This window comes from Sus scrofa, chromosome 7 (assembly GCF_054392235.1).
Source record: "Sus scrofa isolate SSC_HxYL_T2T_F1_AM1 chromosome 7, Sscrofa_HxYL_maternal_Yorkshire_Landrace_v2.0, whole genome shotgun sequence".
Taxonomy (NCBI): Eukaryota; Metazoa; Chordata; class Mammalia; order Artiodactyla; family Suidae; genus Sus; species Sus scrofa.
Window position 1 is genome coordinate 84,481,414 of NC_139389.1, and position 16,905 is coordinate 84,498,318.

The 16,905-nt window shown below is 43.4% G+C and overlaps 1 protein-coding gene across 46 annotated transcripts in view; it reads left to right on the forward strand.

Annotated features, from left to right (window-relative positions):
* The window catches only part of ACIN1 (apoptotic chromatin condensation inducer 1), a 37,871-nt gene that overhangs the window by 4,926 nt on the left and 16,040 nt on the right, over positions 1 to 16,905 (forward strand). For 12 of the 46 annotated variants that reach the window (XR_014810820.1, XR_014810822.1, XR_014810821.1 and 9 more), the window contains exons 4-8: positions 144 to 263; positions 10,487 to 10,575; positions 12,072 to 13,322; positions 14,078 to 14,293; positions 15,614 to 15,732. Coding sequence is in view for 21 of the 46 variants with exons in the window: in XM_013978220.3 (XP_013833674.3) it covers positions 144 to 263; positions 10,487 to 10,575; positions 12,072 to 13,322; positions 14,078 to 14,293; positions 15,614 to 15,732 (1,795 nt within the window). In the remaining 25 variants the exon portion in view is untranslated. The remainder of the gene's footprint in view (positions 1 to 143; positions 264 to 10,486; positions 10,576 to 12,071; positions 13,323 to 14,077; positions 14,294 to 15,613; positions 15,733 to 16,905) is intronic. The other 34 variants (XR_014810812.1, XR_014810814.1, XR_014810813.1 and 31 more) reach the window with 5 other exon arrangements.

Here is a 16,905-nt window from a genome sequence, read left to right on the forward strand (position 1 = left end):
AGGGAGTTTTCTCTATGTACAGTGCTCTTTTTAGTATATACTCTGTATCCATGACTTTGCCTGACCTCCTTCACTCTTCTACATATTCCCACATGCTGAGCCCTTCACTCCCTCCCTGCCCCGACCCAATCTGTACTTTGCAGAAGCTTCAGCTGAGTCGGAGGACGAGATGATCCATCCCGAGGGAGTGTCTTCCCTGCTGCCTCCTGACTTTCAGAGCAGCCTGGAGAGACCAGAGCTGGAGCTCAGCAGACATTCACCCAGTATGTATCTCCCTCCCCACTGCACTGTTTTGTCAATCTTCCGTAGTTGGTGGGGGGAGGTAGTTACACCTCCTTTCATGCTAAGCCTCCATTCAGGTCCCAGGGCAATTCTGTGACTGTTATTTGACACCTGTTTTTCATGGAAATTATGTCCTTTTTGAAGTTTGCTTTCACCTCTATGTTGTGTTAACCTCTCAGAGTATTTCATAAGGCAGTATGATTTTTCTTCTCATTTGTATATCTCTTTAACCTCCTCTACTTCTAAATTTAGCAACAGTCACAACTCTTTTTCATCTCTTCACTGGTTTTATATATTGTGTGTTACACATCCAGTCATCTCTCCTCCATGGGCATCTGCTGCAGTTTATTGGTTCATTCAGCAAGTTTATACTGAGTGCCTATTGTATGCCAGGTTTGTGCTGAGCACTAGGAGTATATTAGAGAAGAAGACAAGTCTGCCATAATGAAACATACAGTCTAGTGTTTGACGGATATTAAATAAATTATTATGTAATTACCTAGAGTTACGCCATGTATTATAAGAGGCAGTGCAGAATATTATATGAACATATCATAAGGAGCTCATACCTAGTGTCGGGAATTGGGTCAAGCAAGATTAATTTTTTTACGTTATAAAAAATATTAAGCATCCACTGTTACACAGTATCTCAAGCGCAAATACCTGTAAGTGCAGTCTTTGTGTTCTTAGACAGGAACTACCTAAGACAGTATACCTCTAGAACATGCATATAAAACATGTGGATAGTAGGTAGATAAAGTAAACCAATATGTAAATTAATAAGTATTTTGAGGGAGTTCCCATCGTGGCTCAGTGGTTAACGAATCCGACTAGTAACCATGAGGTTGCAGGTTCCATCCCTGGCCTTGCTCAGTGGGTTAAGGATTTGGTGTTGCTGTGAACTGTGGTGTAGGTTGCAGACGCGGCTCGAATCTGGCGTTATTGTGGCTGTGGTGTAGGCCGGCAGCTACAGCTCTGATTCGACCCCTAGCCTGGGAACTTCCCTATGCTGTGGGTGCAACCCTTAAAAAAAAAAAAAAAAAATTTGAGTGGTTATTAATGTTAGTGTTCATGGGAAAGATTATCACTCCATATTTAATACTTTTAGAATGTGTGGAAATTGCTGGCTCTTCTGGTTAACATAGAACTCCCTCCTGAAAATAGATTTTTAGGGTATATTTAATGATGGGAGAGAAATAAGTTCTTTTATTTTTATTTTTTATTTATTTATTTTTTTTTTTGTCTTTTTGCTCTTTCTTGGGCCGCTCCCGCGGCATATCGAGGTTCCCAGGCTGGGGTCGAATCGGAGCTATAGCCACTGGCCTACGCCAGAGCCACAGCAACGCGGGATCCGAGCCGCGTCTGCAACTTACACCACAGCTCACGGCAACGCCGGATCGTCAACCCACTGAGCAAGGGCAGGGACCAAACCTGCAACCTCATGGTTCCTAGTCGGATTCGTTAACCACTGTGCCACGACGGGAACTCCATAAGTTCTTTTAGAGACCTCGTTTTCTTTCCAGATATGAAAATAGCAGACCATCAGTTGATCCGTTTTGTTCTTGGCACTCTTTTTTTTTGCATGATTGTAAAGCCAGGAGGAAGAGGGAAACTTTTATAAACTAGTTGTCAGTGTTTCTTCGCAAATAAAAAAAAGCCCCCCAAAATATATTGAATTCCTGCTAGGAATATACGTATCTTCATGCTAGAGTATATGGGGAGTCAGCACACTGTAAAACCTATTGGGGGAGACAGTTGCAATAAAATAAATAATAGGAGATGATATATTTTAAGTTGCACACAAGAAGTAGAGACACATGTACCATCGGGATTCAAAAGACTAAAATTTCTAGGAAGTTCCCTTGTGGTGCAGCAGGTTAAGGATCCAGCATTGCCACAGCTGTGGTGTGGGTTCAATCCCTAGCCTGGGAATTTCCACATGCCCAGGTGGAGCAAAAAAAAAACCAAAAAACCCTGAAAGTTCTCTGACGACCAGAGGGAGCCCCTTGAAGGAGGTATAGATTTTGAGCTGAGCCTTAGAAATAGGGAGGATTTGGAGTTCCCTTTGTGGCTCAGTGGTTAACGAATCTGTCTAGGAACCATGAGGTTGTAGGTTTGATCCCTGGCCTCTCTCAGTGGGTTAAGGATCCCGTGTTGCCGTGAGCTGTGGTGTATGTAGGTCGCAGACGCGGCTCGGATCCCACGTTGCTGTGGCTCTGGTGTAGGCCGGTAGCTGCAGCTCCGATTAGACCCCTTGCCTGGGAAACACTATACGCTGTGGGAAGCAGCCTTAGAAAAGGCAAAAAGACAAAAAAAAAAAAGAAAAGAAATAGGATTTGAATTGGCACAGAGAAGAAAGGGTAATAGCATAGAGATGGGAATGAATAGGATGCTTAATTTAATTTTTTTTAATTCTATTTTTTATTATTATTTTTTTGTCTTTTTGCCATTTCTTAGGCCTTACCCGCGGCATATAGAGGTTGCCAGGCTAGGGGTTGAATCAGAGCTGTTAGCCGCTGGCCTACGCCACAGCCACAGCAACTCAGGATCCGAGCCGGATCTGCAACCTACGCCAAAGCTCATGGCAACATCAGATCCTTAACCCACTGAGCAAGGTCAGGGATCGAACCCACAACCTCATGGTTCCTAGTCTTATTTGTTAACCACTGTGCCATGACGGGAACACCTCTCCAGGATGCTTAATTTTAATGGCAATGGTTGGGGGGGGTGGTCCCATTGTGGCTCAGCAGGTTACAAACCTGACTAGTATCTATGAGGATGCAGGTTAGATCCCTGGCCTTGCTCACTGGGCTAAGAATCTGGCTTTGCAGTGGCTATGGGTAGGCTGGCAGCTGCAACTCCATTTGGGTCCTTAGCCTGGGAACCTCCATATGCCACCAGTTCTACCCTAAAAAGCAAAAAAAAAGGAGGGGGGGATTTTAAAAAAATAAAGGTAATGGGGGAACCATCGAATATTCTTGACAGGAATATGATTTGATAAGGAACTCTCTTGAAAAAGAGAGAACCTGTCTCTGTTCTAAATGTAATTTGAAATGAAAATGAGGAATGGATCCTGAAATAGAAGGTTTTTCAAAAGCAGAGATTTAGAGTGAAGGTGGCTGGTCTCATCAATGCTTTGTGTCATCAGCAGGATTTTGTCTACTGGCTGTAATTGATGGTGGGGGTGGGGAAAAATAGGTGAAAGAAAAAGGTGAAAAAGAAATAAATGAATATAGTAAGTTGTAGAGTACAACTAACAATCATTGTGTCCTCTTCAACATACTCTATCCATTAATTTTCCTACCTTTAATCTTGGCTACAGTATGAATTTCATTACAGATATGGCACACAATTTGTCCAGGGTCCTAAATGGAGTTCTAGCATGCTCGGTTGAATTGGTAGTAATGCCTGGAGTTTACCCAGAAATTAGATTTTTTCCAGTTGTACAATGTCAGTCTGCCATGGGCCAGTAAATCATTAGAATTCCAACTTATTTGTTAGCTTTGGATCTTTGAGGTTCCTTGTTTAGTAAGATTTTGATTAAAATAAGATTTCTAGTAACATTTTGATAATCAGTAGTGACACTTGAGGACTCTTTCTTTTAAAAAAAAAAAAAAAAAAAAATACGGATTCCAGAGTTCCTGTCATGGTGCAGGGGAAACGAATCTGACTAGGAACCATGAAGTTTCGAGTTCAGTCCCTGGCCTCGCTCAGTGGGTTAAGGATCCGGCGTTGCGTGAGCTGTGGTGTGGGTTGAAGACACAGCTCATCCCGCGTTGCTGTGGCTGTGGTGTAGGCCAATTAGACCCTTAGCCTGGGAACTTCATGTGCTAAGGGTGCAGCCCTAAAAAGCAAATATAATAAAATAGAATAAATAAAAATATGGGTTCCCGGGCCCTGTCCTAAGATCTTTTTTTTTTTTTTTTGTCTTTTTAGGGCCGCACACGCGGCATATGGAGGTTCCCAGGCTAGGGGTCAAATCAGAGCTGTAGCTGATGGCCTATGCCACAGCCACAGCAACACAGGATTTGAACTGAGTCTGCAACTCACACTGCTGCTCACGGCAATGCTGGATCCTTAACCTCCTGAGCAAGGCCAGGGATCAAACCTGTGTCCTCATGGATGCTAGTCAGATTCCTTTCCACTGAGCCACGACGGGACTCCCTGGCGCTCCTTGACTTCTTATCTCTCCACCACTTTCTTCAGATTTTTCTAAGGTATTAGGAGTCAGTATTCACCCTCTGTAGTTAGAAGTTGCCTGGATTCCCTTTTAGATCATGATGGGTGTACAGAGATCCTCATTCAGTCAATTTTTCCAAAAAAAGCCCACCCTAGGAAAATAGGAAAAAATACGAAAACATTAAAAAGTGGATATTCAAAATACAGATTAATAACAATTTGGCTCCAGGGGATCCTAGCCAGCCTTTGGCTTACAAGAGCATGTAGCCCTCATTCCTGTTTCTTGTGTTAAATTTGGATGCTGAGATTCTAAAGAAATGCTAGATAAGTTACTTAAAAGGTTAACATGAGTCAGATTTAGGTTTGGCATCACCCTGACTTGCTTTTTAACTCTTGAAATGCATTGATTAACCTGTTACCAGTATTTCCACCCATTGCTAAAGGTGCTTAGTCTCTGCACATATTAATATCTGGCTGAGGACACTCACGTGGCCATGGGCACATAACAGAAAATGGCAGCTTTCCCAGAACCTTGTGTGCATCACATCAGCCTCTTTCAAGGAGCTAGAAAAAATTCTCCAACTCTTACTTACATTTTGTATTGCTTTCTAGGTTCTTGTTTCATGTTTCTACAGAGAATCTCTTCTTGTTTCACATTTCTACGGAGACTCTCTTCTGTAGGTTTTCCCTCTGAAGCATAGGATTTTTTTTGGGGGGGGGTCTTTTTAAGGCTGCACCTGTGGCATAAGGGAGTTCCCAGGCTAGGGATTGAATCAGAGCTTCAGCTGTTAGCCTACACCACAGCCACAGCAACGTGGAATCCGAGCTTCATTTGCAATCTACACCACACCTCATGGCAGTGCCGGATCCTTAACCCACTGAGCAAGGCCTGGGATCGAGCCTGAATCCTCACAGATACTCGTTGGGTTCATTACCGCTGAGCCATGATGGGAGCTCCCCGGAGTATAGGGTTTTATTTTATTTTTATTTTATTTTTTTTGTCTTTTTGCCATTTCTTGGGCCGCTCCCACGGCATATGGAGGTTCCCAGGCTAGGGGTCTAATCGGAGCTGTAGCTGCCAGCCTACGCCAGAGCCACAGCAACGCTGGATCCGAGCCGCATCTGCGACCTACACTACAGCTCACGGCAACGCCGGATCGTTAACCCACTGAGCAAGGGCAGGGATCGAACCCACAACCTCATGGTTCCTAGTCGGATTCGTTAACCACTGCGCCACGACGGGAACTCCCAGGTTTTATATTTTAAAAAATGTTTAGGAGTTCCTGTTTTAGCTCAGCGGGTTAAGAACCCAAGTAGTATCCATGAGGATGAAGATTTGATTCCTGGCCTTGCTCAGTGGGTTAAAGATCTGGCATTGCCACATTTGTGGCATAGGTCAAAGACAGGGCTTGGATCTGGCGTTGCTATGGCTGTGATGTAGGCTGGCAGCTGCAGCTCCAATTGAACCCCTAGCCTGGGAACTTCCATATGCCACAAGTAGGGCCCTAAAAAAGGAAAAAAAATTAATGAAATAATGAAAATGTTTATTTTCTGGAGTTCCCACTGTGGCACAACAGGATCAGTGGCATCTCTGCAGCTCCAGGACTCAGGTTTGATCTCCAGCCCGGTACAGTGGGTTAAAGGAGCCAGCATTGCCACGTGCGGTATAGGTCCCAAGTGTGGCTTGGAGCTGATCCCTGACTTAGGAATTTTATATGCCATGAGGTGGCCAAAAAAGAGAAAATATGTGTTTATTATCTATTATAAGAAGTAATATGTATTCATTAGAAAATTTTTGGAAAAACTAGAAAAAACAGGTTTTTTAAGTCATCAAAAGTCCCACAAACTAAAATAACACAATTTATATTTTGGTGTATAATTTTTTTTCTTTTTTGGCCTCCCAAAAGTTGCAACCTAAGACATAGCTGTGGCAACACTGGATTCTTTTTTTTTTTTTTTTTTTTTTAATAATTTTTTTATTTTCCCACTGTACAGCAAGGGGGTCAGGTTATCCTTACAGATATACATTACAATTACATTTTTTCCCCCACCCTTTGTTCTGTTGCAACATGAGTATCTAGACAAAGTTCTCAATGCTATTCAGCAGGATCTCCTTGTAAATCTATTCTAAGTTGTGTCTGATAAGCCCAAGCTCCCGATCCCTCCCACTCCCTCCCCCTCCCATCAGGCAGCCACAAGTCTTTTCTCCAAGTCCATGATTTTCTTTTCTGAGGAGATGTTCATTTGTGCTGGATATTAGATTCCAGTTATAAGTGATATCATATGGTATTTGTCTTTGTCTTTCTGGCTCATTTCACTCAGTATGAGATTCTCTAGTTCCATCCATGTTGCTGCAAATGGCGTTATGTCATTCTTTTTTATGGCTGAGTAGTATTCCATTGTGTATATATACCACATCTTCCGAATCCAATCATCTGTCAATGGACATTTGGGTTGTTTCCATGTCCTGGCTATTGTGAGTAGTGCTGCAGTGACCTTGCGGGTGCACATGTCTCTCTTAAGTAGAGTTTTGTCCGGATAGATGCAACACTGGATTCTTAACCCACTGTGCAGGGCTGGGGATTGAACCTGCTTCCCAGTGTTCCCAAGATGCCACCAATCCTGGATCTTGTTGCACCACAGTGGGAACTCTGGCATATAATTTTCTAGTTTTTTCTTTGTCTATATGTAAGTTTAAGATATCTGTAATATTCAAATCTTTACCTTCTCTCTCCAATCTGGTTAACGTCCCCCTTTTTTTTCCTTTTAATTCTTGAGCATCTGGGTAGTGACTTTTTTTTTGTGTTCTTAGGGCCGCATCTGTGTCATATGGAGGTTCCCAGGCTAGGGGTCAAATTGGAGCTATAGCTGCCAGCCACAGCAACATGGGATCTGAGCCACATGTGTGACCTACACCACAGCTTATGGCAACGCCGGATCCTTAACCCACTGAGCGGATCCGTAACCCACTGAGTAAGGCCAGGGATCGAACCTGAGTCCTCATGTATACTAGTCGGGTTCATTAACTGCTGAGCCACGATGGGAACTCTGACATTTATTTATTTTTTTTGCCTTTTTGCCATTTCTTGGGCCGCTCCCTTGGCACATGGAGGTTCCCAGGCTAGAGGTCCAATCGGAGCTGCAGCTGCCAGCCTACACCAGAGCCACAGCAACACGGGATCCGAGCCGAGTCTGCAACCTACACCACAGCTCACGGCAACGCCAGATCATTAACCCACTGAGCAAGGGCAGGGATCAAACCCGCAACCTCATGGTTCCTAGTCGGATTCATTAACCACTGTGCCACGACGGGAACTCCCCGGAACTCTGACTTTTAAAAAGACGTTATTTTATCAGAGCAGTTTTAGGTTTGCAGCAAAATTGAAAGGTACAGAGATAACCTCATATGCCCTCTGCCCATACATAAGCATAGTCTCTCTTATTAACATCTCCCACCTGAGTAGTACATTTCTTTGAAAAGGTAAACCCACATTGACTCATCATAATCACCTGAAGTCCATAGATGACCTTAGGGTTCACTCCTGATGTTGTACATTCTGCAGGTTTGGACAAACATGTAATGACATATATCCATCATTGGAGTATCATACCAGGGTATATTCACTGCTCCAAAATGCCTTGTGCTCTCCTTTACTACAGTAAATCAGCTTCTTTCCCTTATACATGCAAAGGAGCTTTGCCTAAAATTCATGGAAAATGGTTTTTTGTTTTTTTGGTTTTACTCATCTTGTAATTTAATCTACTCCAGTTTTTTGGGGGTTTTTTTGGTTTTTTTTTTTTTTTTTTTTTTGCCTTTTCTAGGGCTGCACCCCCAGCATATAGGCTAGGGGTCTAATCGGAGCTGCAGCTGCCAGCCTTCGCCAGAGCCACAGCAGCGCGGGATCCGAGCCGCGTCTGCAACCTACACCACAGCTCACGGCAACGCCGGATCATTAACCCACTGAGCAAGGGCAGGGACCGAACCTGAAACCTCGTGGTTCCTAGTCCGATTCATTAACCACTGCGCCACGATGGGAACTCCCCTTACTCCATGTTTAAATTATTAAATTAGAAATTCCCGTCGTGGCGTAGTGGTTAATGAATCCGACTAGGAACCATGAGGTTGTGGGTTTGATCCCTGCCCTCACTCAGTGGGTTAAGGATCAGGCATTGCCGTGAACTGTGGTGTAGGTTCACAGACTCGGCTCGGATTCCGAGTTGCTGTGGTTGTGGTGTAGGCCAGCGGCTACAGCTCCGATTTGACCCCTAGCCTGGGAACCTTCATATGCCGTGGGAGCAGCCCAAGAAATGGCAAAAAGAAAAAAAAAAAAAAAAAAGTTAGTCTTCTACTTCATTTTGTATGTTTCTACTTTTAATTGCAGAAGCAAAAACCAGTTCATTGTAGATTGCTGAAATACAGAAATAAGAGAAAAGAACTTGGGTTAGAGCTCAAACCATCTGCTTATTTGCCCTAGTTTAAATACTATTAGTGTAGAACAGGTTTTAATGGATCATTTAAACCTTTTGTATGATATTGTATGTATCTGGAATATAATTGTCTAAACTGGTTTTCATCAATATTTGCATTGCTACTTGATAGTATTTTAATAGGAAAGTTAGAAATCTTCCAGTCCATCTCTTCCTTTTTTCTCATTGAAGACATTAAGATCCAAAGTATTTAAGTGACTTACCCAAATTTAGCTTCCTTAGTGGAATGGAAGTGAAAGATTTTTTCCAGTCTTACATGAGGTTATTACTTAGGATGATCTAGATTGGTGGTTTGCAAGCTTGCTTTTTTTTTTTTTTTTTTGTCTTTTTGTCTTTTTGCCTTTTCTAGGGCCGCTCCCGGGGCATACGGAGGTTCCCAGGCTAGGGGTCTAATTGGAGCTGTAGCCACCGGCCTATGCCAGAGCCACAGCAACACAGGATCCGAGCCGCGTCTGCAACCTTCACCACAGCTCACGGCAACACCTGGTCCTCAACCCACTGAGCAAGGCCAGGGTTCGAACCTGCATCCTCATGGTTCCTAGTCGGATTCGTTAACCACTGTGCCACAACGGGAACTCCAAGCTTTCTTTTAACAGTAGAACTTATTTTCCATAAAAAAAAAAAAAAAACCTAAAAAGCGAAAAAAACAAAAAAATTAAAAAATTAAAAAAAACAAACAAACAAAGCAATCTGTGGCGCAGCGGAAAATGAATCTGACTAGTAACCATGAGGTTTCGGGTTCAATCCCTGGCCTCACTCAGTGGGTTAAGGATCCAGTGTTCCCATAGCTGTGGTGTAGGTTGCAGACATGGCTCGGATCCTATGTTGCTGTGGCTGTGGTGTAGGCCAGCAGCTACAGCTCCGATTCGATCCCTACTTGGGAACCTCCATATGCTGAGGGTGCGGCCCTAGAAGGCAAAAAACAAACAAAAACAGGACATTGAACACTGTCTTGAGCTGTGATTCAGTGACAAAACACCTGACAGAAAATGCTAGACAATTTAAAGGCCCAAGTAGTTATTTTACATTTATTTGAGTTATTTATAATGTGAATTGGCTTTGAGGTATTAAAAATGTTCCAGGAGTTCCCATTGTGGCTCAGCGGAAACGAATCTGACTAGCATCCATGGGAACACAGTTTCAGTCCCTGGCCTCACTCAGTGGGTTAAGGATCTGGCATTGTGGTGAGTCATGGTGTAGGTTGCAGACACACTTTGGATCTGATATTGCTGTGGCTGTGGTTTAGGCCAGCAGCTACACCTCCAGTTTGACCCCTAATCTGGGAACCTGCATATGCTTCGGGTATGGCCCTAAAAAGACAAAAAAAAAAAAAGTTCAAGAGGTGCCCAGCAGGAATTATCAACATGACCCTGACCCTTGTCTTACAGTCTTTTCTTCCATATAGAAGTCAAAGAAATTAATACAGATATGTATTGACCAGGACCAGCTTATGTGATGATAACCGATTGAATTTTGGTAAGCAGTCTTGCATGATGTTCACGTTATGAGTCTGACTTGGTTTTTTTTCACTTGATAGGAAAAAGTTCCTCTATTTCTGAAGAGAAAGGTGAATCTGATGATGAGAAACCAAGGAAAGGAGAAAGACGATCACCTAGAGTTAGACAGGTAACTCAATTACTTATAAATATGCCCTTTACCTATTTGAGTAATGCTTTGGATAGCTCCTCCTTCTCTTTTTCCTCAAACCATTTCAGAGTTTGTGTGTCGGGAATTCTGTACAGTCATCTTTCTCCTCTTTGTCATTTTTCTCATGGTTTATTTTTTTTATTTTTATTTTTTGGTGCTCCCTTGACATGTGGAAGTTCCTGAGCCAGGGATCAAACCCTCACCACAGCAATGACCTGAGCCACAGCAGTGATAGTGCCGCTTCCTTAACCTGTTGAACCATCATGGAACTCCATTTTTCAAATTTTTTGTTTTATAATTTATATCTGCTCTGACCTTCAGATTTCTAAATGAATATATTAAAAACACTTAACTGTGAAAGTTAATAGGCTGATCTTTATTCTAACGCAGCACATTATTAGAAACAATTATTCAGTTAAAACCTTAAAGTTATATGGTATGAGGTTAAGTGAATAGCATAGAGTTTTTTGGTTTTTTTTTTTTTTTGTCTTTTTGCCATTTCTTGGGCTGTTCCCGCAGCATATGGAGGTTCCCAGGCTAGGGGTCGAATCGGAGCTGTAGCCGCTGGCCTACGCCAGAGCCACAGCAACTCGGGATCCGAGCTGAGTCTGCACCACAGCTCACGGCAATGCTGGATCCTTAACCCACTGAGCAAGGCCAGGGATTGAACCTGCAACCTCATGGTTCCTGGTTGGATTCGTTAACCACTGAGCCACGACGGGAACTCCAACAGCAGAGTTTTTAATGTAGTATAATTACAGCTGTGGAAAAGAAACAGTGGGAGGGAGTTCCCATTGTGGCTCAGCAGAAATGAATCTGACTGGCATACATGAGGGCACAGATTCGATTCCTGGCTTTGTTCAGTGGTTAAGGATCTGGCGTTGTGGTGAGCTGTGGTGTAGGCTGCAGATGCTGCTTGGATCTTGCATTGCTGTGGCTGTGACATAGGCCGGCAGCTATAGCTCCCATTGGACTCCTAGCCTGGGAAACTCCATATGCCATAGGTGCGGCCCTAAAAAGATAAAAAAAAACAATGGGAGGAGTTCCCTGGTGGCTCAGTAGGTCAAGGACCAGATGTTGTCACTGTTGTGACACCGATTCAGTCTCTGGCCCCAAAACTTCTGCATGCTGTGGGCACGGCCAAAAAAAGAAAAGAAAGAAACAATGGGAAAAATGTAATATACCAAAAATGATAAAAATAACTACATTTAGTGCACATACACACATTTTATAGATATTCCATTTATATTTATTTTCAAAGCTTGAAGCTAACAAACGAACTACTAGTTTTCTTTTGGTCACTCTCTTGAATCCTGTAAGAGCCTGTATTAGTCATGCATCATGTCTTCTGTAGCATTTGTTTTCTGTGTTGCTGAAAGCATTTACCCTTCCTGTATGTGTCTTATGAGATACTTTTTCTCCTCTGTTGATGGTGAGCAAATATACTTGGAGCCATTGAATATCTTTTCTTTCAGGCAAGAGCAGCTAAACTCTCTGAGTGCAACCAGGCTGCTGAGGAAGAAGAGGATCAAGAAACACCTTCCAGAAGTCTGAGGGTCAGAGCAGATCGAAATTTGAAAACAGAGGAAGAAGAAGAGGAAGAAGAGGAGGAAGAGGAGGAGGAAGAGGAGGAAGATGATGATGAAGGACAAAAATCAAGGGATGCACCAGTCCTGAAACAGTTTAAGGAAGAAGAGGGGGAAGAGATACCCAGAGTAAAAGCAGTGAATGTGATAGATGAGAGACCCCCTACTATAAGATCTCAGGAGCAGGAGGGTTTAGAGAGAGGAGGGAGAGTTACAAGGTCCCAGGAAGAGGCTAGAAGAAGTCACCTGGCCAGACATCAGCAGGAGAAAGACACAAAAACAGTTTCTCCTCTTGAGGATGAAGAAAGAGAAATAAAACCTTCAAAAGGCTTGGAGGAAAAATCAAAGTCCCCATCCCCTCCTCGACTGACTGAAGATCTGGGGAAGGCCCCTGTTGTGCTGCAGCCAGAACAGACTGTCAGTGAGGAGGAGACTCCCCCACCTTTACTTACCAAGGAAGCATCTTCCCCACCACCTAATACACAACTCCAGAGTGAAGAAGAAATAGAACCCATGGAAGGCCCAGCCCCTCCTGTACTCATTCAGTTATCTCCTCCTAATACAGATGCTGAGGCCAAGGAGCTCTTACTATCTCAGCATACAGTGCAGTTGGTGGGAGGCCTGTCTCCTTTGTCAAGTCCTGCAGACACCAAAGCAGAATCTCCAGTCGAGAAAGTGCCAGAGGAGAATGTTCTGCCTCTAACTCAAAAAAGCACAGTAGCCGAATCCTCAACTCAGAAGAGTCTTGAAGCTGAGTCAGAGAAATGTGCTCAGCCACTTCCTCTAAAAATTGAGGAGTTAGCACTGGCCAAAGGGATCACTGAGGAATCTTTGGAACAGAAGGAAGGCAGAAGGGCTTCTCATTCCCTTCTTCTAAGCCACAGATTGAAACGCTCGGCTGACTCATCCTCTAGCCGGTCCTCCTCATCTTCATCCTCCAGTTCTAGATCAAGATCACGCTCTCCTGACAGCTCAGGCTCTCAGTCTCACTCACCTGCAAGATCCAAGCAGAGAGATGTATCTCGGGCACATACTCATGCCAATCCTCGTGGTAGATCCAAGACAGGCTCCAGATCAACCTCAGAGTCCAGGTCACGTTCCTGTTCTCGTTCACGTTCAGCATCAAGCAACAGCAGAAAAGTAAGTATGGGATAATCCTGGGTGCATTGATGTTCTGGTCTGTACTCCAGTGTTTTTTTAACCCCTGGAGAACCTATCATTTCCAGCAGGAATAGGAAAAGCATCATTTAGTCCCCCTTTCAGTGATTACTTTCCTCACTCTCACTTTTTTTTTTTTTTTTTTTTTTGGTCTTTTTGGGGCACATGAAGTTCCCCGGCTAGGAGTCAAATCAGAGCTGCAGCTGCCAGCCTACACCTCAGCCACAGCAACACTGGATCCATGCTGCATGTGCAGCCTCCGCCACAGCTTGTGGCAACATCGGATCCTTAACCCACAGAGCGAGGCTAGGGATTGAACATACATCCTCAAGGATACTAATCAGGTTCTTAATCTGCTGAGCCACAGTGGGAACTCCTTTCACTTTAGAGTCTCATTTTCAATTCATTGATCTCTAAGGGTTCTTTTTCAACTTGAGTCCCTTTGATTGCTAAGAAAGTTGAATCCATTTACCCATTTGCTCCAACAGACTATAAGCTCCATGGGGTTATGGACATGCCTTTTTTCATGTGTTTCCCAGTACCCAGCACCTTGTTGGGACTTAGTAAAGTATTTATTGAATAGTCATTGGATAATCTAGTCAGGGAGATCACTAAATCAAACAGGAATAAACCTAGAGTTAAAAATCCAAAGTATTAAAGTATTAAGTTGGAAAACTCAGCAATCTACTGAATATATACAGTATCAAATAATTTGCCTAATTGTTTCATTTCTTTAGTCTCTGAGCCCTGGAGTCTCCAGGGACAGCAGCACCAGCTACACTGAAACCAAAGATCCCTCTTCTGGTCAGGAGGTTGCAACTCCACCAGTGCCACAACTGCAGGTCCTTGAGCCAAAGGAGAGGACTTCCACCTCATCCTCTATCCGAGTGAGGCGTATGAGCCAACCTGAGCCAACTGGAAAGCACGTGACCCAGAGGTTACAGCCTGAGCGGGTAGGATATTATGCCCCCTTCCTAGAGGGAGATGGAGGGATAGTCATGGTTTTCTCTTTTGTCTTAGCTTTAAAACTGAATGCGCAGCCTGGATAAGGCCTGATAGGAAGGTAGAAAGTTGGGGATACCTGTTAGATTCTACTTTGATTTCCAAATCCCTGGCTGATGAAAGTTTTCCAGGAGGCTGAGCAGCAGGGTTCTCACCTTTTGGGCTCTCAGACTTCTTCCTAAGAACATCTCCTTTTTTCTGCCCGAAAGAAAAAACCTTTTCTCATTTCTCTCGAAGTCTCCTAATAAAATGATTACTGAGGAGTTCCCACTGTGGGGCAGTGGGTTATGATCCAGCGTTGCTGCAGCTGTGGCATAGGTCGCAGCTGTGGCTCAGATTTGATCCCTGGCCCCAGGAACTTCTATATACAATAGGTGCAGCTGAAAAAGAAAAAAAAGGAAAAGATTTCTGGCATAGAAATTCCTTAAGCAATATTCCATTTTACTTTTTTTGTGTGTGCCCGCACCTGCAGCATGTGGAAGTTCCTGGGCCAGGGATTGAATCCAAGCCGCAACTGTGGCAGCGCTGAGTCCTTTAACCCACTGTGCTAGGCCAGGGACTGAACTCACTCTGCAATAGCCTGAGCTGCTGCAGTTAGGTTGTTAACCCACTGTGCCACAGTAGGAACTCCTCCATTCCACCTTTTTTATTTTATTTTATTTTTTGGTCTTTTTAGGGCCACACCTGCGGCATATGGAGCTTCTGAGGCTAGGAGTCAAATTGGAGCTGTAGCCTCTGGCCTATGCCACAGCAATGCCAGATCCAAGCTGCATCTGTGACCTACACCACAGCTCACAGTGACACAGATCCTTAACGCACTGAGCGAGGCCAGGGATCAAACCTACCTCCTCATGGATACTAGTCAGATTGGTTTCCACTGAGCCACAACGGGAACTCTAAAAACTTTATTATTATTATCATTATTTTGCTTTTTAGGGCCGCATGTGCAGCATATGAAAGTTCCCAGGTTAGGGTCAGTCGGAGCTGCATCTGCTGGCCTACGCCACAGCAAAGCGAGATCCTCAACCCACTGAGCAAGGCCAGGAATCTGACCCGCATCCTCATGGATACCAAGTCAGGTTCGTTACCACTGAGCTGCAGTGGGAACTCCCCATTCCACTTTTTAAAATGAAATAATGAAGATATACAGGGCTATGTGTGGAGCTGGTACTGTATACGCCATGCTCTGCTTTATACCAGCTCCACATTAAAGAAAAGGAACCAGGCAGATTTAAGTATGTTGCTATGTTTGTTTTGCTTGTTTGTCCTAGCAGGGGAGCCCAAAGAAGTGCGAAGCTGAAGAGGCAGAGCCACCAGCTGCCATGCAGCCCCAAACCTCAGAGACTCAGACCTCTCACCTACCAGAATCTGAAAGGATTCATCTCACTGTGTAAGTGATAACTCTCAACTGGGGTATAACACTGCTAGTTTGTGGGATAGTTCTTTGATCCCTAGGGTTCTTTGGCTGAGTCCTAGTTTCTTCTTAAAACATGAAGGCAGAGCTTTATTTGGACTAATGCTAGACTTCAGTTACTGTGTTGAAAACTGCCACCAGAACCCTTAAGGTAGTCTGAAAAGTGGTAGTGAGAGCATAAGGAAAGCCATTATCTGGGATCATTTAACCAAAATAGTTCCTTTAAGGAGGAGGCAGCAGAGGCTTCTGTTTGTAAATTCCAAGACAGTATAAGGGAAATGACTAAGGCATTTTAACTCAGTCTTAATACTCTCAAATCAAATTAAATTTGTAGTTGTGCAGGTATGTTCTTCATTATTCTGAGCTAGGTATTGCAGATTAAACTATTGAACCAAAATACTTAGCTTCAAAGTCTCATAGCAAATGAAAAAGAAAAGCATTGTGGAAATAAGATTCTTAGCTTTTAGACATCAGGGATCCTGTACTGCTTTGGTGACTGTCCTGTGTGGACAGTTGGCCTTTGTTCCATGATTGTTTTAATGACATTTTAACACTAATACTACCAATATGATTTTTCACTAGTCTAATAATTTTCATTCTTCTTAGCGCTTCAGACTGTCTTTTGCCTTTGATTTTGGAGGGTGGTGGTCAGTGACATGATTTATTATTTCATTTTCTTAAGATTGTAGTAATAGTTTTGTACTCATTATGTAGCTTTAGCCTTGGGATATATTGCTACTGTCTATTCTAATATTTTTGACTCTGCTGCCATCTTGTGGCCATTACATTTTTAGTTTGAAAGCTAAAAGTTCACTCTGCTGCCTTTGAAAAAAGTTTTTGTTTTTCCCTTTTGGGATGATGGCTGCATTATCCTTTGGAAAAGGGTTTTTCTTCTAGGACCTTAAAGTGAAAATCCAGCGGATTCTGGAAGGTGTTCACGATTCCCCAGCTACACCATCGATGAGGAAATGGGGTGACACCTTCCCTTTCCTGAGCATCAATCAGAGATCATACCTGCCCTTTCCTTTCCCATCCTGTAGGAGTAACTATGTCTTTTCTGTAATATCAGTTTCAAAGTAGGCATTGACAGCCTGCTACTAATTCGGCCCAAGGAACTGCCTCCTGTACACCTTAAGAAGCAAGTAATTT